Consider the following 27,670-nt stretch of genomic DNA (forward strand, 5'->3'; position numbering starts at 1 on the left):
CCGCACTGATACAGGGAGTGACTCTGTGACTCAGATCCAGGCATCATTCTGACACCTCCCGCTATCGCCCTCTCAACTCATTTCATGAACAAGTAATGTCTCTCCTTCTAAAATTAGGTCCTGCTCTGCTTTCTAAAATTAGAAAACACTTGTTCTTAAATTAGATTATTCGGTCACAATTTTTCTAGTCATCAATGATACACGTCACAGCTTGATATAAATTCTAAGATTCTTCCCAGATGAGCTGGCCTAGGTCACCAATAAAGAAGAGCTAGATCTTATTAGTTTCACAACACTAAGCTTATCACGGTGGCGTCCCCAGTTTGAATCCCAGCCAGGTCAACATCTGCAAGGAGTTTGTATGTTCTCCCCATGTCTGTGTAGGTTTCCTCTGGGCACTCTGGTTTCCTCCCACAGCCCAAAAACATACAGATAAGTTAATTGGCTTCCCCCTAAATTGCTCCTAGACTATGATACATGCACTACTACATGATACATACATAGACATATGACTATGGTAGGGACTAGATTGTGAGCCCCTCTGAGGGACAGTTAGTGACAAGTCAATATACTCTGTACAGCGCTGCCTAATATGTCGGCGCTATATAAATACTTAAACTAAATAAACTGAAGGAGAAAAAGAAGCTTTATTTTCCACTTGCTTTATCTACATACTGTTAAATGTATTTTTTTTTTCACTTGCGTTGTGGTTTTACCGACTCTCTCAGCCAGCAGGATGTGATAAACTGTGAATTCATGGTGCTGCTGTAGCTTGTAGCATCCCACAGTGATTAGCTGCAACATCTTTTAGCTTTTACCACTATAGCCTCGAACACGTAGCCGAGGCACCTGCCCGATCCTACCGGATGCATCCCCAAGATACACGGACTGGCAGATCATCTTTGCATCTCTAATCCTGCCAGGTGCATATCTGCGGAATGTTTGTTTCTGAGAATTCCAAATGTTTGCTTCTGAGAATTGCAAATAACATCTGGTCTCCCAGAATGGTGGGGAGAGTAAGAATTCCACATAGCTTAAAGATGAGCTGTTAGGTATAGGGTCTCAGAGAAAAAAACCACATATATCAGTAGCTAAATATTGGTTGTACTTACATTACATATGCATTTCACTGTCCACGTTTGGATTTCACAGAATTTTTATATAGTATTTGCAGAGATTGATGCTCCTGACAGCTCATGGCAGGTTCCATGTTTGACTGTCTTGTATGAAGCTAATTGTGATGTAATATCCTCCCTTACCCTGCTTCCTGATGATTCGACTCACAAAAAAGATCCGTCAAAGATCCTAATGGTTCATGATCCGGACAACACTACTGTGCAGTGAATATTAATTAGCCATGTGGCTAGGAACAATAGCGGACTCATGCAGTATACTCTAACAGAACATGTGCCCTGTGAGCAGCACATTGATTTTACAGTGCTGTGAGCTGGGCTGCAAGATACAAGCTGCTGTAACATGAGCCTGTAACTTCTCACTGTGAAAGCAGCCTTAGGGCGGGATAGGGAAATGAAGGGGAGGACCAAGGGAGTGCAGTAGAGAGAAGAAGCAGCCCCAGCATGCTTTGCAGTATCTGTTATGCGGCCTGCCGGACTCCTTAGGAGCTTGGGAATAAAGAGGCTTGCTATTCAGCAAAAATCAAAGTAAGAGAGATTTTTAACTTCAGTATTGCCTTTTTGGCTAAACTGTTTAACACAGGAGAATAGAGGTTTAAATTAGCTTTTGCAGCCTGACAGTTACTCTTTAACAGCCTAGGCTAAGCATCACTGGGGGGGTGGGGCTACATACTACTACACAGCAATATATTCATACAGGAAGTGATTCTGATCCCGAAACCAGGAACATTACCATGAAAGTGGGTATCCCGAATCATTAACTGCACTTTACTATACCCCACTATGGTGCCTCTTTGAACTGATCATACATTTGGTTAGCCAGATGTTTATCTACAGATGCCATTCTGAATGCTGCAGACGGTACAAAGCCAGCCTATACCCCACACAGCCCGCTATAGCTGCAGTTACTCCCATAACAGCAGATGGGATATCTCATAACTGCGTATGCTTGTGAATGTTTTAATAGAAGGTACATATCTCATCCATCATGCCACATACTCCTCCAGAACAAAGTAAACACTCCTCTGTAGCAATTCAAATTATTTTCTGTTACCTTGAATGGAATGGTGAAATCGACTTCTTTTGTCTCCTTGAGGCCCAGAGGGATAAGAGGAATGCTGGAGGACTGCCTGCAAGATATAACATACCACAGTCAGGAGGGTGAATCTATGGCAACGCTACCCTTTCATATTATACAAGAATTATGTGGCGTGCAATGCATTGTGGGTAGCTGTACAGCATGGCCCTGACTTATCCCTGTCTTGCTGTGCACAAACTAAGTGACGTCTTTGTATTCGCCAGTTGTGTTTTGCATCCACAAGTCCAGAAATGCCTCTTGTTTCACGTAAGCCTGTACTGAAAAGAATGTGGAGACAGCCATTGCTGACCTCCCCTACTGAAAATACTGTAATTCCTTCTCACCAACCTGAGCCTGAGTTTGAATGTATTTTACGGCATCTTTAATAAGGGCTTATTCACACTGTCTACACAAGGTTTGGCTGGAGGTTATGGTGTGTACTATTTGTACTACTTCAAAATGCATGACGGTTCTTTTCTTACCCTTGGTGAAAATAGCACTATAGGAAAGGGGATCCATGAGCCATAAAAATGAGGGATGGGGCAAAGGGGTAACACTATTTTGCATCACATGCATACCTTCCCCCTGCTCTCTTGCACAGTCGCACAGAAATAAGGCTGGTTTCACACTATACGCCCCACTGGCATTGGGGAAGGTGACAGCAGATCTGATAGACGATCTACTGTGTCCTTCCCCTTCCAGCCTGGTATCCAATGATGCCCATCAGACCATAGCGTACACATCCATTTTTGTGCACAAAAATGCATAGAAAAAACGCCACCACCCAATGAAAGCCTAGTTTGTCTTGAAAACAACTATACGTAGGAATAGCTAAGAAATAGCTAAACCGTCAAAACTGCTCTGGCCCATAAGGGGAAAACAAATGGTCTAGATGAGAAGTGGGTAAAGTGTACAGCTTCAGGGCTTTCCTTACTTTGCTTTTCTCCCGCACTGCGTAAGGCATTTAGATTATATCTAAAACACAAAACAGGTCAACATTTGTTTATGTTCAATCTTAGAGTTAAAAAAAAAGAAGAAGAAAAGGTTACAGAAGAGATTGCACACAGATACAGTATATCTACGGTATATCTGCCGAAGTATCTCTGACCTGAACTTCTCTGAAGGAGTCAAGGTAGAAAGTAGCGTCAGGCAGCAGGACAAGGAACACAAAAAATGTTCATACACGTATTGATGTGTCCTGTCGATATCAGGCAGATTCAATCACTGTGATCGAATCTGCTCGAATCTGCTAGAAATCGATGCCACAAACGATGTCCAATGGAACAATTTCCACCAGACATTTGATATGGCTCTATCGGCAGCAGGTCAGGAACGCAGCAATAGCAACCTTCGATTACAGGTCGACCAACATGCAGTGTTGGCAGCAGAGCTTACACTCACCTATCCACCGACACTTCTTGTCCCACGTTGTCCCACGTGGCAAACAGTAGAGGCGGCACACTAGAGACCTGTAAGGTACATGCCACGTGTCTCTCGGGTTCATCCTCTGCACAGGTGCCCCGGGAATGAAGAGACTGTGTGGAGTGCCAAAGGGGGGATGCAGCTAAGACACGTGTCAGCTGATAGGTGAGTGTAAGCTCTGCTGTCTACACTCTGAATAGCCGGGAGAGGTGGGGGGTGTCAGTGTGCGGCTCCACAGATATTCAATAGATTTCACGCTGAAATGCAGGCCGGATTTAGGCCAAGGCCCCTAGGCCATGGCCTAGGGCACCACAGGAGCAAGGACACCAAAGCAGCAGGCTTAACTGGTGCAGCATTTGCAAGCTTGCAAATGCTGCAATGCAGGGAGATCAGACAAGCGCCTGACCGTGGTACTCTGCTGCTAGCCCCCTGTGCAGCAGCCACCTTGCTCTCTGTGCACATTTGCATTGTGGCCGGCGGAAATGGTCTTGAGCAGCATTGGAGACAGAAATGAAGAGGAAGCTTATGCACTCGAGACAAGTGAAGTTATGAGTGGTGGACTCTGGTGGCATTCTATTAGTGTATGGCCACCTTTATTTATAAGTCTGGAATCAGCATTTCAGGATATAGTGAGAGCAAACAGACCACTGGATAGCAGCCTGGCCACAGAAGATTGGACAAAGGTGCCATTGTATGGCTAGTGTCTGATACTCCCCTGAATATACATGTGATGCAGAACTTGGACCTGGACTTGGCTTCACACTGCAGATTGGCGGGGCGGTCACCGCACCACACGAAACAGACCTTTGGGGATTACTGCATTAGTATGCTGTAATCCTCGTCTGGCATCTGGCCAAGCAGGAAGTGACGCTCACGTCCTGTTGGGCAATCCATGATGTGCGCGGAAGTGTATTGTTAAAATACGCTTCCGCTCATGCGCGATGCTGAAAACTGTGGCAGGTTTTTTAAATACACGCACGTTACTATAGACTTACATAACTTCCAGTCCGACACAGATCACCACCGGAGCCACACGGTAACTTGGGTATGGACACGAGTTAGATAGGGCACTTCCGGCGCAGCGTACCCCGACGTGGGGAGTGTGAACTCTTTCATTAGGCTGCAGTAAATTTACCACCTCAGTGTGAAAGGGCCCTAATCATACTTGCAGCTGCATTGAATAACTGAAGATCCAGCTAAGGTACAGCTGATGAGACTGATGAGTCTGCTCTCTCATTATCTAATGCATGCTCCAGGTGTGAGTAAGTCAGGGAGAGTCACTCCACTCACAGATGATGGGGGTTGACAGGTTATACTAAAACTAGGCTATGCGCTATACTTATCTCTGGCATCACCTCAATATAAATGTTTTACGCACTGCCACACCCTGCATTCAGGAATGTAATCTACATTCTAGCCATCATACTCACACATGGTGTAATCACCGGCCAATCCACAATGCTACGGATATAACGTGCTATTCATGCATGTATATACTACAACTCTCTCTTCCTAACAAATTTTATAATTGTCAGACACAGAGGAATAATAACCAGTATTGTATATTGCAGCAACTAATGCTTCTTTGTACCTTGTGCAGGCTCCTGAAGTATCTACTGTCCTCAAAGGACACACATCATTTTTTTTTTACCTTTTGTAGCTACAAGGTTATCACAGTGTTCCTGTTGTGCTAGAAGTCTAAGTTGAAGTGTGACAAGAGTCATGGCCTGTATTAAGTTTCCAGACTATGCTCATGTTTGGCTGATTTCTTTCCTTAAAGAGAATCTGTACTCTAAAATTCTTAGAACAAAAAGCATACCATTCTATTCATTATGTTCTCCTGGGCCCCTCTGTGCTGTTTCTGCCATTCCCTGCTGCAATCCTGGCTTGTAATTGCCAGTTTTAGGCAGTGGCCTCAATTCACTAAGCTTTATAAAACACTTTATCAAACGTTTGATAATTTGCCTCATGGGTAAAATCTAATTTTTAATTAACTGAGGTGTTATATATTTATCAAATGTTTATGTTCAATAAATCTATAACACCTTAGTGAATTCAAAATTAGATTTTACCCATGAGGTAAATTATCAAACATTTGATAAAATGTTTAATAAAGCTTAGTGAATTGAGGCCAGTGTTTACAAACAAAAGACATGGCTGCTAACCAGCTTGTGCTAGGCTGTGGAGAGGGTGTGTATAGCTTCTGCCAATAACAGCAGACAGCACATTCCTGCCTGAGCCCGACAGAGCCGACAGAAGAGAGAAGATTAGATTATATAACAGAGATAACACATCCACTGTGCAACTAGAAAAGGCTGCAGTAAGCCAGGCCACATTTGAACAGGTATAGGAACTTATATGATAGAAGAAATAAGGCTGGAAATTTTGTTACAGAGTCTCTTTAAGGTGAGTTCACGCTATATAAATTGCGTTGCTGCATGTGAACACACTGGCCATATAGTGGCGTATTGGATAACACTCTCGCCTTGCAGCACTGGGTCCCAGCCATTTCTCTGCAGCGTTTGTATGTTCTCCCTGTGCCTGCGTGTGTTTCCTCCGGGCACTCTGGTTTCCTACCACATCCCAAAAACATTCAGATAGGTTCATTGGCTTCCCCCTAAATTGGCCCTAGACTATGATACATATACTACACGATACATACATAGACATATGACTATGGTAGGGATTACATTGTGAGCCCTTCACAGTGCTGTAAAAGCCCTGCGGAAGATATCGGCACTTTATAAATACTTACGGTAATAATGATACAATTGTATGAGAATATTCACATCTGTGTTGTAACGGACCTCCTTATCCAAATGCATACATTGTTAACAAGCACATTACCATAGCAATCATCAGCTGTGAAAAATAACGTGCACGTTATAACATGCAGAGAGTGTGCATTGCGTTATGCCCGTGATGTAGCTCAGGTGTTATGCAACAGGTATAGTGTGAATGTACTCTAGCTGGACCTCTATAGTGAACATTTTTCGATATCTGACAGCCAGGTGTGTAACTAGAAATCACTGGGCCCCACCCACGAAACTTAGGATGGGCACCCCCTCCCCCTCGCTTTCTGCACAGGAAAACTGAGGACCATTGTTATTCAATTGGCTGGTGCACACTTGAATGTGTTTCCCCCATGCAGATAACAGCAGACAGCAGTGAAGCACTGCAGGCATTTTCTCTATTCACTTAAAATCACAAAACGCTTTGGTCGAGTGATTTTACCAGCGATTAGCGCTGTAAAAAACACTGGACACTTCTGCGATTTCAGGCTCCAATCGCGGCAGTGAGAACACTGCCATAGGGTAACAAAGCACTTGCGATTTAAAAAGCGCTACCGCTTTAGCAATTAGTGGGAATCACCCGCTAATCGCTTAAGTGTGAATGGGCCCTAAAATGCTGTGCAAAACGCACTATTGTGCAGATAAAACGCTTGTGGGGGGAATCCTCTGTGATTCCTGCAGATGCAGGTGTGATCTCTCCCTTACCCGAGGAGGGTGAACTCTGGACACCTGTCTCTGCATTTCACATTTATATTTTTTGACAAGTACAATTCAAAGAAGTATTTGTTTTGCATTGTAGTATTTCTAGTTCTGCTCTATGTGTGAAAATAATGACAGAAAACAGTATATTTTCTTAGGAGATTTTTCATTTTGACTTCCTTGTGAAATGGTTAAACTTACAAGCAAAACTTGTTAGGCTACTCTGTGTCATATTTATTACTATTATTATTAATATTTATATAGCACTGACATTCCGCAGTGCTCCACCGACAATGTAATCCTTAGCCCCTCACAGTCAGTGGCAGAGCAATAGGGGATGCAGAGCTTGCCAAATGAAATAGAGGGGCTCACTAGGGGTCCTTCATTTATCTGATTAGCTTTGCAATGGTGCTATGCTCTATATGTGCATTGCATAGTGGTAATCCTTAAGGTGGCCATACACTGGTCGATTTGCCATCAGATTCGACCAACGGATAGATCCCTCTCTGATCGAATCTGATCAGAGAGGGATCGTATGGCCACCTTTACTGCAAACAGATTGTGAATCGATTTCAGCCTGAAACCGTTCACAATCTGTGAAGAAGACAGCGCGACTCCCCAGGTCTCTGCTGTCTTCTTCTCCGCTCTGCTCTGGTCTCCGGCATGCTTCACTTCTTCCTGCCCGGCAGGAAGTTTTAACAGTAGAGCGCCCTCTACTGTTTATACTTCCTGCCGGGCAGGAAGAAGTGAAGCATGCCGGAGACCAGACCAGACCAGAGCGGAGAAGACAGCAGTGACAGCGGGACTCGCGCCGGCTGGAGCAGGTAATGTATACCCGCTGCATTGCGTCGGTCGTCGGGCATTCAAACGCCGCTATCGATGCACTCCCGACCTGCCGGCGACCAAGAAAAATCTTCCGCACGGATGGGTCGACGGGAATCGATGGGAACGATCGATTTCGGACGGAAATCGATCGTTCTGTCAGCGGTGTGTGCGGCGATTTCACAGCCGTTTCGATCACTGTGATCGAAACGGCTGTATATCGGCGGGAAAATCGTTAGGTGTATGGGCCCCTTAAAAGGTAATATCCAGGCAAGTTAAAAAAAAAATCTACTTACCAGGGGCTTCCTCCAGCCCCTGCCAGCCGCTATGTCCCACGTCGCAGCTCTCGGCTGCTGGCTCCTGGTCTCCTCCGGTGCAGAGGCCGACCTTGCGAGGTCATCCTGTACTGTGCCTGCACGAGCGCCGCAGTCAAGTCCACGTTGTCCAGAGTATACTGTAAAGGGCGAAGAACTATTGCGCCTGTGCAGTACACTTCTAGCAATGTGGGCTTGACTGACAAAGGACGACCACGCAAGGTCAGCCTCTTCAACAGCGGGGACCCCCAATAGAACAGAACGTGACGGCCGCAATCAAGAGCGGCGCGCCGGCAGTGAAATATGACAGGCCACTGCCACGCTGCCACGATCTACCCGACAGTCATTCTCTATCTACCGGTAGATTGCGGTCGACGTTTTGGGCACCCCTGGGCTAAACACTCTTATTACATACAGAGTGCATTTCTTTATGTTTTCCTTCTGTCCTGTTCAAGAGTTCAGGTTCACTTTAATAAACAAATCAACCATAAGCCTTTCTTCAGAGGAAAGACAGCAGCAAGGTTCTGGAAATAACCAAGCAGTGGCAAGTTAAGTACTTTTATCTCAGTGCTGAGATATGCTTCTTTGGTAAACAAAGGCATGGCTGGAGATAAACAGAGTCCGGTCCCATTTATGGATTTTTGTGGTACGTGGCTGTCATGTAGGCCAATCTTATCTTTAGGGTAAGCTGCGTTGCTGTTACATACATATATCACACATCACTTATATAAGGAATGCAAATGAGAAACAAAGGCGCTGTGTGTAGCAACCAATCAAATGTTTGTTTTGTTCCTCACAGGTTACCTGAACTAGTGAAATACAAACTACCCCATTTAAAGTTTTTTCTTGGGTGCCAAAGGACATTGGAGAATATTCACTAAATTCAGTAAACTGCAGTTAAAGGGAACCTCAACTGAGTAAAATTATTTAAAATAAACACATGATGTAGCTGCAAATGAATATTACATACTTACCTCACCGACACTTCCTTTCAGAAGCTCACAGTTCGTTATCTTCTAACAACAATCCCTTCCAGTTCTGAAAAGATTTTGCCAGAACTAAAATATATCAGTTGCTGTCAGTTATAGCTGAAAGGCCAACTGATGTGCAAGGTAATGTCCATGTATCCCTATGGCTCAAGTGTGCAATATTACAGTTTAACAGTGTGCTGACCTGGAAGCTGTTACAGGGTCATCACCATTTTTAAAATGGAGGACGTAGAATTCCATTGATCGCAGTGGATAAACAGGACGCAAGGAGAAAGGGATTGATAAACAGACTACCCGGGAGGTAAGTATGACATGTGTATGTTTATCTTAAAGGGAACCTAAACTGAGAAGAATATGGATTTTTCCTTTTAAAATAATACCAGTTGCCTGACTCTCCTGCTGATCCTATGTCTCTAATACTTTCTGCCACAGCCCCTCAACAAGTATACAGATCAGGTGCTTTGACTGAAGTCAGACTGGATTGGCTGCATGCTTCTTTCAGGTCTGTGATTCAGCCACTACTGCAGCCAAAGAGATTAGCAGGACAGCCAGGCAACTAGTATTGTTTAAAAGGAAACATCAACAGTATATCACTCTCAGTTTAGGTTTCCTTTAACTTTCCATTTTCAGTTCAGGCTTGCTTTAAGTGTAAAACATAAGCGGTACACATGTTATGCACGGTATTTAGCAGTGTAAAAGATTACTGTGTGTGACTAATTGTTAGTTACTTACCTGCATTATGCATATAAGTAACGCACGAACAGTGACTTAATTAATGTCTCAGTTAGATGTGCTTGCAACTGTTACACACAATGGGCTTTATTCACAAAACGGTGCAAACTGTCAGCATGGCTTTTTGCACGGAAAAAAAACCCGGTTATCGCGCGCAAAAATTCGCGTTTGCGCGTAAATGGGATTTTTTTTTTGCGCGTTAACGGTCGCGCGATAACGTGAATTTATCACGCGAATGTGATCGTTAATGCGTGAAAAAATGCGTTAACGCGCGAATGCAAATTTTTTAGCACAATAACCGTTATCACGCGAAATTTCGCGCAAAGCACTTTTCACAGCGTGCTAACAGTTGGCACCGTTTTGAACTGTACATATGCATTACGCACAATGGGCTTGATTTACAAAACGGTGCTAACTTTAGCACTGGCCCTTAGCACGTCTAAACTCAGTTGAAATGTGAGAAGTAGTGATCGTGCGCAAAGTACCGCGCGCAAAGTTTTGCGCGCGCACTGCACAGAGCTCCGCTCGAAGTGCCCACTAAAGCCTATGGGACTTAGTGCGCGCATAGGACTTTGCGCGCGGCACTTAGCGCACGATCTGATTGAGAAAACTGGTGCTAACCTACTTAGCACCCTGGTTAGCGCGCCTTAAGACTTTAGACGTGCTAAGTAGGTTAGCACCTCTTAGTAAATCAACCCCATTATCTTCATTGCGCATGTTAAACCATATTAACGTGCCAATGGAGTACTGTATTCCCATACAGCATTATGCTATACTTATTATGTGTTAATTTTTACGCATTCTGTTTTGACTACTGCAGTTTATTGAATATACCCCATTGTTCTCAATCTGGGTGACAACTTTGTTCATCGGAGCTGTATGCTTTCCTTTCCCAGAGCTACTGTGAACAAAAGTGGTTGGATGTGGCATTTCTTCTGTAAATGGATCTTCCTAGGCTGTGCAGCGCTGTCAGAAACAAGCCCAGGAGGAGATCAGGGTCTGAACTCAGAAGAAAACTCATACTGAGAAGAGGCATAACAGGAATCTGGTAAGTATAATGCAACCTTCTTTTACGTTATATTTTTAGCCCAAAGTTCAGTATTTTATGTTAAAGTAACAGTTTGCCCAGCAAGCTCATGGTGAACCAGAACGCCTAGCAGTGTGTAAGGGGCTAAAATGGACCAAAAAGCCCCCTTACTAAAATGCTACACAAAACAGAAATTATCCTTCTTAAAACAGAAGGTATTTGCAATTATTCAGGTTGGAGTGAGCATATGAAGTGTCCCACAGTGCATCAATGCTGAATATGACAAAAGTCTCCCTTTGTTGTCCCTGAAAGCTAAACACACCTCCAGAACCGCTGAAATGCAACAATGTCTCAGGTTGTCTGTATGCATGTTGGATAAATGTGGCTCTGTAATATTGAGAAGCTGACACATAATTGCATTCCAGCGGTTCTGGAGGTGTGTTTTGGCTTTCAGTGACAACAAAGGGATAATTTGCATATTCAGCAGTGATGCATTGTGGGACACCTCATATGTTCACTCAAACCTGAAGAATTGCAAATACCTTCTGTTTTAAGAAGGCAGATGTCTATGTTATTTTAAAGGGTTAGTATGATTCTGGCTAATGTCTGAAAATGATGCCCTGGCCAATAATGCAATATAGTTGAATTGTTGATTTTATCGAGGCAGGGGTTCTTGGGTTTGGCAGCAATGCTATCGACTGCGGCCTGCACACGGGTAATTCGGATTTACTTCTCCCTCCGAGTTGCTACAACTCGGAGGGGGAAAAGTAATTAACACCGCCTTCATTCGGCTCATCCTACGCCATAGTGACCGGGTGGCAAAATGCCATGTATGTGATTTTATCCCCATTTTGAGATGTTGACATTTCAACCCTGCTTTGTAAAATACTATATCAGCTGGTATTTTGTGTTTACATCCCTATTTGAATTGCGTTATTCCCCATCCCCTCCCTGGTGGTAAATTGTCCGTCTCCACTCATTATTGTGCACTTTTTCTGCATTCTAGAATAGAAGAGCAATGTACTCATACACTCTACCCACAAACTCCCTTGCAACACACAAGAGGATATCAGTGTTTATCTTACTCTGTGTGCTGGTACACCTCCACAGAGATGTTCAGACGCTCCAGATCCTCCTTCAGCACTTGCAGGTTGGAATTAACATAGCTGAGCTCCAGCAGTACTTGCTCCCGGACTTTGTTGTTTGTGGTGGCCCTGGATAGAGAGAGAGAAGGGAGAAATAATTGCACATTGTTCTGTCCAGAAAGTCACCTGCAGGGCAACCTAACGTTCAACTATGTATTAGACACATGCTCAGAATTTTTAGCATTTTTTTGTTCACCTCCTTCGGCGAATTAAATATCACTCAACAAACTTTCACAATTTACTGCAGAGGATGACAGCAGTTACCGTACGTGGGCTGTACCATGATGGAGGATTAGCCAGTACTGGGCGGAGACAGTAACTGCCTGTGGAGGAAAGTACAATGTTCCCCAAATTCCCTCTGCTTTAGGCCTGGGCTACACGAATGAGATTAATAGCGTGAGATGTAACTGTAGGCATCTGCTTCAGTTGTAAAGCTCTGATTTGTATGTGAGGCCACTGTCAGCAATGGGATAAAGAGACACTGAAGTGAAAAAAAAAACAACTTAATGAATTGTATGTGTAGTACGGATAATTAATAGAAAATTAGTAGCAAAGAAAAGGGTCTCTTATTTTTATTTCAGTTATATAGCTTTTTTTTTATAACACTGCATCATTCTCTCATATTTCCAATTACTTGCCACACTCTGTATTTTAAAGGGGAACTTCAGCCTAAACAAACATACTGTCATTAAGTTACATTAGTTATGTTAATTAGAAAAGATAGATAATATAATTTTTTACCCACCCGGTTTTAATAGAACAGGCAAATATTTGTGATTCATGGGGGCTGCCATCTTTGTCATGGGGGCAGCCATCTTTTTGGTTGAAAGGAGGTGACAAGGAGCATAAGACACAGTTCCAACTGTCCTTTGTCCTGATAACCCCTCCCAGCTGCATGAGCTAGGCTTCAAATGTCAAATTCAAAATGTTAAAAAAAAACATTTGCACCAAAACAGCAGAACGAGAACAACAACATTAGAAATCCCATCATGCTTTGCACAGCATCAGGGGAAAAATGCCCGGGCAGTTTTCTTCTGTGCTGCTAAAAATGAGGCTTGTATAAGAGAAACAAAGTTAGGATGCTATGAAACTGTTAAAGAAACACCAGGCCTTTTCAGTGCTGCTGAGTCGATTTTTAGTCTGGAGGTTCACTTTAATTACTCCAGATCAAGAGCTATAAAGGAATCTGATTGAAAATAAACTTATGAAATAATGCATTGTTTGTGTAGTACAGCTAAGAAATAGAGCATTAGTAGCCAAGAAATGAGTCATATTGTGTCCAGTACATGACGAGTTAACAAACTTCATTTGTTATCTATGCAAAATAGCTTCTCTGAGCTCTTCTCTCTCTCTCAGAGAATCCTATTTGCTAAAGCACTTACAGTATATATCTAAAGCTACATGCACACGTCTGATTTTTCCAAACGACCGGTCGTTTGGACGTCAAATCGGGCGTGTGTACAAACCGTCGTTCAGCTGATAAGACTGGATTTCACCGATCCACCTAAACAGGCGTTATCAGCTGAATGGCCGTTTGTACACATGCCCGATTTCTGAATGACCGGTCGTTTGGAAAAGTCAGACGTGTGTACGCACCTAAAGAAACAGTCAGACACAGATTTTTGATAATGCTTTACTGCAGGGGAGTTCAAAGGGCCATTAGCTCTGCTCTGTTTCACTGTTTAAAGTGAACCTCCAGATTAAAAATCGACTCAGCAGCACTGAAAAGGCCTGGTTTTTCTTTAACAGTTTCATAGCATCCTAACTTTGTTTCTCTTATACAAGCCTCATTTTTAGCAGCACAGAAGAAAACTGCCCGGGCATTTTTCCCCTGATGCTGTGCAAAGCATGATGGGATTTCTAATGTTGTTGTTCTTGTTCTGCTGTTTTGGTGCAATGTTGTTTTTTTTACATTTTGAATTTGACATTTGAAGCCTAGCTCATGCAGCTGGGAGGGGTTATCAGGACACAGGACAGTTGGAACTGTGTCTTATGCTCCTTGTCACCTCCTTTCAACCAAAAAGATGGCTGCCCCCATGACAAAGATGGCAGCCCCCATGAATCACAAATATTTGCCTGTTGTAACGCTCGGTGAAGCACAGAGAGGTCTGATTACCGGTGATCTGCAGTATCACGGGAAATACAGACGTATACCAGATTATATGTGATCTGCAGTATCACCGATAATCCAATATACTAACTAACCTCTGGTCACCTGAGTAGAGTGTGTGATTGGTGCAACAGTAATATAGAGGACAAGCCTCAGTGCAGCAAGGAGAACTGCACAGATTCCTTCCACAGGTCTGAGCTCTCCAAGACGGGAGGAGTCAGACTGACAGTGGGAAGGAAAGTCCGAAAGTGACACTCAGGCGCAAGTGTCACTAACAAGACGAGGAACCGCCTCCAATCGTGAGGTCGGTTCTCGAGGTCGGACCAGCCAGGTCGTAAACACACGGACAGATAAGGTACAGATTCAGTAGGCAGAGGCGGAGTCTAGGTACAGGCAGGGTTCGGCAACAGGTATCAGAAATATCGGGGTACAAAATCAAGAGGCAGAGGCGGAGTCAAGGTACAGGCTGGGTTCAGCAACGGAGTATCAGATATAACGAGGTACAAGGTCAGAGTTCAGGAGGATAGTCGAGGCAGGCAAAGGTCATAACAGATAATCACAATCAAACTAGTACTTTAAGCTATCAACAGAATCTAGCTTAGTGTAGGATTACAGCTCCAGCTGGTCCCGGCACACTAACGGATCTGACTAACGGATCTGGGTGCTCCCACGTATGTGAACGCAACGCCAGACGAGGAATGAATGAACAGCCAGCAGTATATATACTAAAAGGTGTCCCCCAGCACCTCCCTGATTGCTGGACCAATGGGGAGTGGAGCTAGAGTCAGCTGACCTGCCTGGTCAGCTGACTCCCTCTTGAGTGTACTAAGTCCTGTCTGAGTGCGCGCACGCGCGTCACTCTGAACCCTGGAGGACTACGAGTCCCAGCCACGGCAGCCCCGCTCTGCGGTGTCTCCGCAGCGGGGACCTGCCGGCTACCCGCCGCATCCAACGCGGCGGTTTCGCCGCGTTCTGCAGGCTGATGCACGGAGGCAGCCGCCTCATGATGCGAGGAGGCGGCTGCCTCTCCGTGCGAGTAATTGCTGAGTGCGGAAGGAGCCGCCCGCCGCTGGCTCATGGCGGCGGCTCCTCCGCGCTTTCTCACACCTGTTCTATTAAAACCGGGTGGGTAAAAAATTATATTATCTATCTTTTCTAATTAACATAACTAATGTAACTTAATGACAGTATGTTTGTTTAGGCTGGAGTTCCTCTTTAAATGTGACAGCGAAGATGATAGAGGCCAAAATAGATCTCTGCCCAATAATACAACCTATGTACACACTTCGCATCCAGACCTTGTTTCCCACTTATGGACCAGAGCAGTTTTGACAGTTTAGCTATGTCCTTATTTAATCAGAAATAACTTTATCCCTACTTATGACACAGAAATGAAATATATACTGTTTTTTTCAAGACAAACTAAGCTTTCATTGTATGCCATTTTTTCCCTCGAACAGTTTTGTTTTCTATGAATTTTAATGGGTAAACAAGGAAAAAAATAGAAAAAACACATTATTGTAATGATCGCTGCTGCAGCAGCTATTGCTGGAAGTAGTGCTGCAGCTCAGGCAGTTCTGATCTATTTCCATGCAAGCTGTATAGCTTTGTCTGTCTTTCCCTGCTGTCAGCTTGTGACTGATTATCATTCACCTGTGTGGGAATCTGCATGTCTGCTCCCATTGGATGACCTCAGTATAAAGATCTGCTTCCTGCAGGGTTTCCTTGGGTTTTCATAGCTTCAGCTTAAGCCTGTCTTGCTGTCGCTTTAGCCCCCGATCGTGGTTCTTGTTAAAGATACTTTGCTGGTCTTTGCATCATATATTGGTTCATTGCCAATATATATGCATACCAGCACGTTTATTATTTTCCTTGTATTTGTGTTACGTTGATATATCAGTGTTGCTGATATATACGTACACGAACTGTTTATTTCCTGTGTTCAGTTAGTCAGTTTTCCAGCACGTTTTGGTAGTTTGCGCGTACCGTGAACACCCGTGCTGAGCTAGTTATCCTGTTCCTGGTCCTGTTTGTGGATTGCGTTCATCTCTGCGAAGAGATAACGAATCCTTCTGAATCCTGTTTTGTTACTGTTTGTGGATTGCGTTCATCTCTGCGAAGAGATAACGAATCCTTCTGAATCCTGTTCTGTTACCGTTTGTGGATTGCGTTCATCTCTGCGAAGAGATAGCGAATCCTTCTGAGTCCTGTTCCCTGTGTTACTCCATTCCTAGTCAGCGTTCCTGCTTATGTCATATATCGGTTCATTGCCGATATATACATATGTTAGTCAGACGTTACAAATAGTTTCATTGATAGCTGTAATTGTAATACGCTAGGAAAACATACTTATTGTATATTTATCTGTGTTACGTTCATCTATCTCGATCCTGCTATTTTCTGACTATCCTGTCCTGTCTTTGTGAGGCACGCCATCGCCGCAACGCATTGGCTGCCTCATTCCAGTCTGTCTGGTTTTGGACGCTTGCTGTCGCTAAGTAGCCGCTAGCTAGCAAGCGTTCATTCTGTCTACCTGTCCTGATCTCCTCAGTTCTGATTTGTGCGCTCAGCGCTACTTTGCGCTGAGACGTTATAACGAAAGCATTGTTTGTGGCTGTCAGATCTGCACCGGCTCTGTGCGCCACAATCTCCTATTGGAGTCAGTCCTCCCCTCCACTATACTAGGGATAGCCTGTTTCCTGGTGCTAGTGTGTGTACCTCCTCCACGCCAGCTCATGCGTTGCATGCTGACTGTGGAGAATACACCACCAAGCCTTACAATTATTTCTCAGTTTTACCAATTCCAGTTCAAAAATAAAAAGTGCTACTGTAGATGAAAAACACAAATTTTTGTTTGGCTATTCTTACCGCTTATCACAAAACTTAGATTATGTTCCTGTCACAAGTTATGGTGAAGATATTTGATTCTGAAATAATGCTACAGAGTGTATTTTTCACTATGAACTGAGAAAATAATAGTATTTTTAATGGTAAAAATTAATCTCATTAGCTCAGGAAACATATATTCCCATTCACCAATTAGTGCTGCATCAGACTGTGCCAGAAATGTGCACAGGAGCAAGCCCAATCCTGCACAGCACTGCTTCTGTTACAAGACGTATATCTACTGACTCGTGGCTTAGATGAAGTCACAGAGGACGTAGATATACTGCAGTAGTGGAAAAAAGTGGTAAAAATACAAGGCTGTCACACCTATTATTCATAGTATAACTGGTCCATGTTTCCATACTGCATATTTGGTGAAGCCATATGACATGTATAGAGGAAAAAGGAGTGCAGTGAGACAATCTATGACAAGGGAAAAGGGAGCTATCACTTCAGAACATTTTAGAAGAACATAACAGTAGCTAGATAAATGGAAGTTAGGCACACAGTAACACTAACAGCTATTACCATGCACACAGGGCGTAACATGACATCATTTTAACGTGAGCTAAATCATTAATAAAGGCCCATTAATGATGAGAGCCCCCATTTTCAGCACACTCATGCATTAGTACACCAACTCCTAACAGCCCATTCACAGTCTCAGCCATCCAGAGTCGGGTTAACATTAAAAGCAAGAAAGGTAGCAGCTGAGGCTCCCTGCTTACTATATGATAGTTTTGGTAAGGGGAGAAGTGGAGACCAGAGGAAGAAGTATTCAGCATCTGCCTAGGTTGCCTTGTAGATGATTTGGATCCCTGGTACAACTCAAAGCAGAAGAGATATAGGCATTATGTTAGTACCCGTGTATCCCCACCTGTACCTGCATCCACTGTCCATATAAAGTTCCATGTGTAATATTATTCCATAAGTAGACATGTGGTGCTAGTACAGATCATACATAATCTCAAAAATGACTATGATGGATTAACTATGGCAGGTTTAACTGCCATGCGGGCCCCACTGATGTACCCGCTGGGGCTACAGGTACCATGTGTTGAAAACCTAGATTCACTCAGAAGAGTTTTATTTATGTCTAGTGACCACTCTGTACTATGGCGTTACAAGCACAGATAATGGGGTGGCCTTCCTGCCCTGCTATATGCCTGTGCAGAGCTTTTATTACACACAGGGTCATGTGACCGGCTGGAGGTGGAGCTACATAATCCTCAGTGTAGACAACGGTCTCCACCCTGTCCTCTAAAGGTGCATACACACGCTATACTGAACACGGGTGTCAAGCAAGCATGTGTACAGGTGTTCCCCAAGCTTGTTTAAAAATACAAAATGTTGTATCCTTAAACAAAAGCAACCACCAAGTGCACTGTAGCCCTCCTAGCCCATGCCACGGAAGCCACTGCATTATGAGCCATGTCATTGTCACCCCTCCCATCTCCATGAAAACAGAAGCATCTCGGTCTCTGAACTGTCATCTGAGAAATGAAGTCCCGATCCTAGTCTAGGATGACAAACTTTAGCCATGTTGACTGATCCTGTTCTGTGGCCAGCAGTCCAGTCTTCCACTCGCTGCACTAACAATATACAGAAGCAAACAATCTCCTTGTTCTACTAGAGCACCTAGTGGAATAGGTAAATGCAATGGACTGCTGCCCCCCTTTACCTTCATGAGTAGATAAAACGTTTGCTTGCTATCCCAAAGCATTGACAGCTTTGGTCTCAGTTTCTATATTCTTGGTTGTATTTTAGGCCGTGCTCAGGTCTGCTGTAAGATGTATGTGGTATCCCATCTGCAGGAATACAGGACTTGCAGTAGAGATGAGTAGTGTGTGACTGTCCTCAGGAGAATCTCAACAGTTCTTTTCTCCTTCCCTTTGTTCCTGCTTGCTTGTTGAGTTACAGTCCTCCTACCTTGGTGGTCTGGAAATTTCAAAGCCCTGCAGCCTGGAGAGCGACTGTCTGGACCAATAAGCCCCCTTTTTCCCCTTTTTAATAAAGTAGTACACAACATTTAAGTCATCTCTTCTTTCAGCCCTTTGTCTGAGGAAGCTGCCCATTGTATTGTGGACGACTCTGTAGCCTGCAGCATCACCTCCAGCCCTAGACAACACAGGAGGCTTTTAATTGTGCAGTAACTTGTTGTTAACCACTTGATGACCAACTTCGCTTCAACAGTATAATGAAATCAAAGAGCTGCTAAAAAGCTAATAGTGAGCAGCAGATAAAACTCTGACCTCCAGGCTGAATGCATTCTCCCCTCTGCAAGTTGAGACACCTCCTGCATAATGATCCCAGTAAATGTTATTATTACTAAGAGCATGAATACCTTTCAACCAAACCTATAATAAAATATGCCATTGATGAACTCATGTTAAGTTGCTTGGCTGTCATGTTGAGCCTCTGGCTTCAGTGGTGTCTGAGTAACACACCTGGCACAAGCATACAAACAGTGGAGTCAGAAAACTATTCCGGTTTGTAAACTGCTGAACTGCCTCATCTGGTGCATCACAATGTATATGCACACAGCTTGCATTGTCTCCCACAGAGAGTTACACAAGTCACACACACATGTACCATGCCATGGGCACAGGCGATGTGGTGGCAGGTGCCAGGGAGCTCATATGGGAAGATGGGTCAGAGAGGGTGAGCAGACAATTCAGTAGCGCTTACACTGGGCCTGCCTCTAACTTTTTCATCTATGAAGACAGTCTCCTGATCAGGATTCAACCAGTGATCCACCAAGAAAGTCAAAACCATTGATCTGACAAGCAGGATACCACCAGTGATTCACCAAGCAAGATTGGTCTGTCAGGCAGCATAACAACCAGTGATTCACCAACCAGGATACAGCCAGGGGCCCACCAAGCAGGATACAACCAGTGATCCACCAAGCAGGATACCACCAGAGATTAAACAAGCAAGATACAACCATTGATCTGACAGGCAGCATAACAACCATTGATTCACCAAGCAAGATACAACCAAGGACCCACCAAGCAGTATACAACCAGTGACCCACCAAGCAAGATACAACCAGGGACCCACCAAGCAGGATGTAACCAGTGACTAACCAAGCAAGATACAACCAGTGACCCACCAAGCAGGATGTAACCAGTGACTAACCAAGCAGGATACAACCAGTGACCCACCAAGCAAGATACAACCAGTGACCCACCAAGCAGGATGTAACCAGTGACCCACCAAGCAGGATGTAACCAGTGACTAACCAAGCAGGATACAACCAGGGACCCACCAAGCAGGATACAACCAGGGACCCACCAAGCAGGATGCAACCAGTGACCCACCAATCAGGATACAACCAGTGACCCACCAAGCAGGATACAACTAGTGACCCACCAAGCAGGATGCAACCAGTGACCCACCAAGCAGCATACAACCAGTGACCCACCAAGCAGGATGCAACCAGTGACCCACCAAGCAGGATGCAACCAGTGACTAACCAAGCAGGATGCAACCAGTGACCCACCAAGCAGGATGCAACCAGTGACTAACCAAGCAAGATACAACCAGTGACCCATTAAGCAGGATACAACCAGTGACCCACCAAGCAAGATACAACCAGTGACCCATTAAGCAGGATACAACCAGTGATCCACCAAGCAGAATACAACCAGTGACCCATTAAGCAAAATACAACCAGTGACCCACCAACTACAATACAACTAGTGATCCACCAAGCAGGATGGGGCAACAATTTCCCCATGTAGGTTATAACTATTGATCCACTAAGCAAACTCCCTTGGTCCTCTTTGTGCCTCCAATGATCTTGCCACAGGTTCCCGATCATGCTCCACCAGAGGTTCCGTATGTCAGCAAGATGTTGTAGCGCCTAGTCAACCCATTACATCGAGCAAGCTATGGCAATAACCAGCCTTCAGAGAAGCTCACAATCGCATTCACTACCATTCCCTATGGAGAGTTTTGGAGGGAGGAGAAGTTGGAAGAAACCCACTGCACTAAAATGATCAGCACCAAAAGAAGAGAGTCAAGCAATGGTTTGTTTCCCTGTGGCCTGCCTAGGTAGATGCGCATGACACTTTAGTATAAATAAGAGCAGTCACTGGAGATCCTGAGAGGATGCTCAACACAGAGTAACCTTGAGGATGGGAGGGAGGACGATGGTAACCTGAGTATGAACTGTTGCTACAATCAAAGCTTGTCTCTCTCTCTGTTCATTAGTGATCTGCATCTGTTGGGACTCTGCTGTGGGAATCTCAGATCACCGGGCCAGAAGAACAAAGGCAGCATTCTGTAGCTGAATGGATGGGAACGTACCGCAGGAGGTTCTCAGCTCCAGCCCTCATCCTCATGGCTTTCAGGATCTGATTGTTCAGTCCGGCCCTTTGATTCTGCAGTTTGCTGCGGCCAGTCTGGGCGATGGATTTGCCCTGTAATGAAAAGAAAATAGAGACAATATTAGTCAAATTCTCAACCAGTAGCCTCACCGGTAAAAAAAAAAAAAAACATATATTGCTTTTTAAATATTTTGTCCCTTGTATGAAGCTGCAGCAAGTGAGTGACAGCAGTCTACCATTATATCCCTATAAACCGCCTATCGTGTTACACAAATGCCTAGTTTTGCACTCATGAAAACTCAGTAGAGATTTTGCAGCTGAGAAGGTTCATATCAACCAATGTCATACGTTGAAACTTGAAACAAATGTCATTGCATCAGTCTCTATATAACAGGTGAACTTTGCCACTCATTTCAGGGGTGTTGCTAGGATCCTTAGAGATCCAGGGCACTTTTGGGCAATCCAGCCAAAAAAATGGGTGGGGCCACACAACCAAATGTGGGTGTGGTCATGGGTGGAGCCAAATTTACATGAATTTAAATGCGGTCTAAGTAGGCCTGCCCAGCAAAATGTTGGATGAAGCCCCCTCTCCAATAATACAAAAAGAAACAAAAATACAGCATATCACGTAAATAGGCAGTGTCACAAATAGACAGTTACCTGGCTGAGGTGCTGGATGGTCTGGCTTTCTGCTGGGTGGGCTGGCCTGTTGCCAGGTTATCTGGCAGTTCCCCCATAGCATTCCCTGACCTTCTAGTGGACCCCCTCCCATGCACCCACAGGTCTCCCATTGAGGCACCACAACTCCCAGCATGCCCCCATAGAAGAACCACAGCTCCCTGCATGCTCCCGTAAAGGCACCACAGCACCCAGCATGGCACCACAGCACCCAATATGCCCTTATAGAGGCAACACAGCACCCAGCATACCCCACATTGATGCATCACAGCTCCCAGCATGCCTGCCATTGAGGCACTACAGCACCAAACATGCCCCCATTGAGGCACCACAGCACCCAGCATACCCCACATTGATGCATCACAGCTCCCAGCATGCCTGCCATTGAGGCACCACAGCACCCAGCATACCCCACATTGATACATCACAGATCCTAGCATGCCCGCCGTTGAGGCACCGCAGCTCCCAGCATGCCCCCATAGAGGCTCTACAGCTCTGACTCTGCCTGGGGTGCCCCAGAATAGATCCTGGGCATGTGCCACTGATCTTCGGGGCTAGCAACGCAACTGTTTAGGGGGTCAGTGCAAACTATCAAATTTACAGCATTTCTACTCATAGAATAGTAAATCTCCACCACAGCCGGCTTATCCACAAGGCAATTCTAGACAGTTGCATAGGGCCTGGAGAGAGTCTAGGGGCCTGGAGAATGCTAAACCCCACCAAATCTTACTACAAGAAAGCCAGGTGATTAGTGGAGGGCAAGTGGCGGTTCAAAAATGCTATCTTGCTTAGGGCCCCATTTCATCTAAATCCATTCTGAACATGCAGAGAGATGTGTGTCTGCAGATCACTTTATTAGGAAACAACAACAAAAAAAGAAAAACAATCAGGGCAAGGATGCCACTAAGGGGAAGAGTATAGATGGTGAATGAGATGTAAATCATTGCATACACATTTAATGTAAATTGTAAACAGCTTGAACACAGGCAAATCAAAAAAGACAGGAATGCATTTGATTGGTCCATTTTCAAGCCACATACAATTTGCATTACATTTGCATGTGAGATGTAATTATTTGCATCTCATTAACCATCTCTAGCATGGTGGTCCAAAAGGAGACAAAAACCCTCCAACAAAAGAAACCACATCACCATCTTCTAAAAATAAGCCATGGATGAATGACTTACACTGATCCACTCTCTGGTTCAGCAGTGTGTTATCACAAAGCATTGCTGTATGCATTTTTCTCTGAACGCAGTGTTATTCCATTCATTATCAATGAGGTTTCATGTGTTGTGAACAAGGTTGCCACCTCATCCCTTTAGATACCTGCACATCTGAGTTATACAGGTTCTGGGGATACTCACACATAATCAGTGCCTAAACTGCATCTAACTAGCCACAAGGCATGCATAATTTATATGTGGCGGTATCTAAAGGGATGAGATGCCAATCCTAAAGTGATATAGATGCAGTGCATGGTGCGAAGGAGACCTAAATCTGAACTGGTATTAGGCTAGGCTCACACTAGGCATAAAAAGTGACTGTTTTCTGGAACGTAGACAAGCCGATAAAGGGACACGAAGAAAGCTTGTTTGACAAACCTGCTTAATTGGTTCTGATTTAGTACATTAGATAACAACATTCACTTTTGTCAGCATGCGCAGATCTGTGAGTGTACACATGCAACAAACATGACTGTTTTGTCTACAAAAAATGGTAGTTAACTGCGGTTGGTCAATAATCAAATTCATTTTTGCCAGAACAAAAAAATTGGGAGGAAGTGAAAGTGATAGTTTCTGTTTTGATTGGTTCCTTTAGTGACACCATAATAAAGGCTGGATTATAAGAGACTCTGTATGGCTTGTGACAAATGCAGTGTGCGTAGCTTTGACAGGTACTCTTACAACTCTCAGCAAAATGAGCAGTTAGTATACTCATGGTTTACAAGAAAGTAAAACAACAATCCAGCCCAGCCTCATTAAATCCATGCCCATTCTATTCACGTATATCCTGCGCCCACTAAGTTAACTGGGCTCTTGATCTGTAAATATTTTCTTTCATCTGTCCTAGTTACTTTGTTTACACGGCCCATAATCTGAGTCACTCCGCAGTGAAAGGCGGCCACAGTGTGTAAGATCTATCATGAGTGCAGGCTGATGTCACCACACAAAGAGGTGACAACGCCAGGAGCCCTACAGGCCATTATCACCGTACATGATCTAGTCAGCCGGTACCATTTTTGTACTCACATTGTCCTTTAAAGCAGCAGAGACAGCCCAGGAAAAAAACACATATATAAGTAGATAAAATACTTATGCTACTTACATAGCATATGTATTGTACTGTCCACGTTTTGATTTCAGCGAATTTTATACAGTAAAGGTGGCCATACACTGGCCCGATTCGCAGCCGTTTCAACAGCAGATTCGATCCTGGGATCTAATCTGCTGCCAATCGTTCGTGCTAAACGCACCCGCCGATCGGATCGGTCCGTCGATCGCGCCGTGCGGGAAATTACCCTCGATCGCCCACGGGTAGGGAGCGCGTCGCTAGCGGCGGCCGATCCGATCAGGTATACATTACCTGACGCTGGCTCCCGGGCGTCTTCTCCGCATCTTCTCCGCGCTGCACCCGCTTCATCCCAGCGCTTCCTGTCACTGCAGTGACCAGGAAGTTCAAACAGAGGGCGCTCTATTTGAACTTCCTGGTCACGGAGTGACACAGGAAGCGCCGGGATGGAGCGGGTGCAGCGTGGAGGAGATGCGGAGAAGATGCCCGGGAGCCAGCGTCAGGTAATGTATGCGCGCGCGGGGGGGGGGGGACAGGCGGCAGCGGCGGCTCCACAGATTGTGATCGGTTTCAGGCTGAAATCGATTCACAATCTGTTTGCAGTAAAGGCAGCCATACGATCCCTCTCTGATCAGATTCGATCAGATAGGGATCTGTCAGCTGGTCGATCTAATGGCAAATCGACCAGTGTATGGCTACATTAAGTAAAGTAAAAACTATTTCAGGCATTTTCCACTTTTACTGCTTCTGACTGAAGCCAATCCTGATGTCATTTCCCACCTTACTCTTTATTTATTTTCTCCTAGAAACTGCCATATCTAGCTTGCTTTGTAACCACGTGAGCACAGCATAGATTGTATTTCAGCAGCTTCCCACTGAACTGCCCTCAGCTAATCAATGAGGAGCAGGAATGTGGGAGAAGAGGTGACAAGCTTCCTTCTAATGTACCAAATACAGCCAGGCTGACTGAGATAAGATTTGTTACAGCAGAAACATTTATGATTAGATTGGAATGCTTGCAATACGTCAAGTCGAGGAGTCAGAGTAATTTGGGGTACCTGAAGTCAGAGTCGGTGGTTTCCATAAACTGAAGAGTCGGGTGATTTTTGTACCAACTCCACAGCCCTGCTGTTGACGTGCACAGTATCGGCTGATTCAGCCAACGAAGAATGGTGAATGAGTGATCTGAGCTTAAAACCTAATCCATCACTATGGACTCCTTGGCCAAGCATTAGGCAAGCACTGCACATTCATGCCAACATGCCTGTTAGTTAATGCAGGGCTTTAATTACCGCTGCAATGACACAATGTTGTTCCAAGCTTAGAAACAAAGCCAATATAGCAGTGCAGTATCTTGTGGTTAGCACACAGATGGTAGGCTGCAGAGGTGTTTGCCATGTCACCATCTGAAACTAAAGCTTCAAGTCTATGGCTACGATTGGGCAGTTGTAAGACATTTGCCAGCCACAGTATTATTTTCAAAGAATTTAGATAAACACATGTAGGGCAAAAATGATAAAGCTCGTACAGGAATCAGCAAGATCTATGGGTGCTTCCTGTGAACAGCATTGCTCTTCACACTATACTATTTTATAATCCTAAGGTGTTGGTGACCTCACATAGGACACACTGTCAGGGTAATTTTTAAATGGCCTTGAAATTTGGTAGCTTCTTGTAAATGTCACTGAAAACAACACTACAAACAGGTGGCAACACCCTAACAGTCTTCTGGAACTCCTTACTGAATAGGGGCTTAGTACACTTTTCACAATATACTGTAACAATACAAGTGTTCTTCAAGGTGGACTAGTTGGAGTCTCAATGGACAGGGTGTTAAATAGGGACAGATATGTAATATAGTAGAATCCCATTATAGTAAACTCCACGGAACCAGGCTTAGTAGTTTACTATATCAGAAGTTTACTACCGTATATCAGAATTGGTCATACGTTGTATGTTCATACAGGCGCATGGTCAAGACCTGGGGACTGAGTTTACTATAGCCAGAGGATTACTATATCAGTTCACTATAACAAGATTCTACTGGACATACATTTTAACATATTTTTCATTATCAGTTGTTGTTTTTTTATATCCTCTAATGCTGGGTACACACAACGAAAAGGCAGGGTTGTTGAAAACCCAAATTTCCTATCTCAAAAAATTTGCATATTTCATCCGACCAATAAAAGAAAAGCGTTTTTAAAACAAAAAAAGTCAACCTTGAAATAATCATGTTCAGTTATGCACTCAATACTTGGTCGGGAATCCTTTTGAAGAAATGACTGCTTCAATGCGGCGTGGCATGGAGGCAATCAGCCTATGGCACTGCTCAGGTGTTATGGAGGCCCAGGATGCTTCGATAGTGGCCTTAAGCTCATCCAGAGTGTTGGGTCTTGCGTCTCTCAACTTTCTCTTCACAATATCTCACAGATTCTCTATGGGGTTCAGGTCAGGAGAGTTGGCAGGCCAATTGAGCACAGTAATACCATGGTCAGTAAACCATTTACCAGTGGTTTTGGCACTGTGAGCAGGTGCCAGGTCGTGCTGAAAAATGAAATCTTCATCTCCATAAAGCTTTTCAGCAGGTGGATGCATGAAGTGCTCCAAAATCTCCTGATAGCTAGCTGCATTGACCCTGCCCTTGATAAAACACAGTGGACCAACACCAGCAGCTGACATGGCACCCCAGACCATCACTGACTGTGGGTACTTGACACTGGACTTCAGGCATTTTGGCATTTCCCTCTCCCCAGTCTTCCTCCAGACTCTGGCACCTTGATTTCCGAATGACATGTAAAAGTTCCTTTCATCCGAAAAAAGTACTTTGGACCACTGAGCAACAGTCCAGTGCTGCTGCTTTGTAGCCCAGGTCAGTGCTGCTGCTTTGTAGCTCAGGTTTCTGGTTCAAAAGTGGGTTCATGCTTCCATCTGCTGAAAAGCTTTATGGACATAAAGATTTTATTTTTCAGCATGACCTGGCACCTGCTCACAGTGCCAAAACCACTGGTAAATGGTTTACTGACCATGGTATTACTGTGCTCAATTGGCCTGCCAACTCTCCTGACCTGAACCCCATAGAGAATCTGTGGGATATTGTGAAGAGAAAGTTGAGAGACGCAAGATCCAACACTCTGGATGAGCTTAAGGCCGCTATCGAAGCATCCTGGGCCTCCATAACACCTGAGCAGTGCCATAGGCTGATTGCCTCCATGCC

The 27,670-nt window shown here is 44.5% G+C and overlaps 1 protein-coding gene across 1 annotated transcript in view; it reads right to left on the minus strand.

Annotated features, from left to right (window-relative positions):
* The window catches only part of RHPN2 (rhophilin Rho GTPase binding protein 2), a 111,130-nt gene that overhangs the window by 43,892 nt on the left and 39,568 nt on the right, over positions 1-27,670 (minus strand). Inside the window, exons 2-4 of the mRNA XM_068261050.1 lie at positions 21,464-21,576; positions 12,094-12,222; positions 2,188-2,263 (exon numbers count right to left, since the gene is read on the minus strand). Coding sequence (XP_068117151.1) covers positions 2,188-2,263; positions 12,094-12,222; positions 21,464-21,576 — 318 coding nt within the window. The remainder of the gene's footprint in view (positions 1-2,187; positions 2,264-12,093; positions 12,223-21,463; positions 21,577-27,670) is intronic.

This window comes from Hyperolius riggenbachi, chromosome 11, assembly GCF_040937935.1.
Source record: "Hyperolius riggenbachi isolate aHypRig1 chromosome 11, aHypRig1.pri, whole genome shotgun sequence".
NCBI lineage: Eukaryota > Metazoa > Chordata > Amphibia > Anura > Hyperoliidae > Hyperolius > Hyperolius riggenbachi.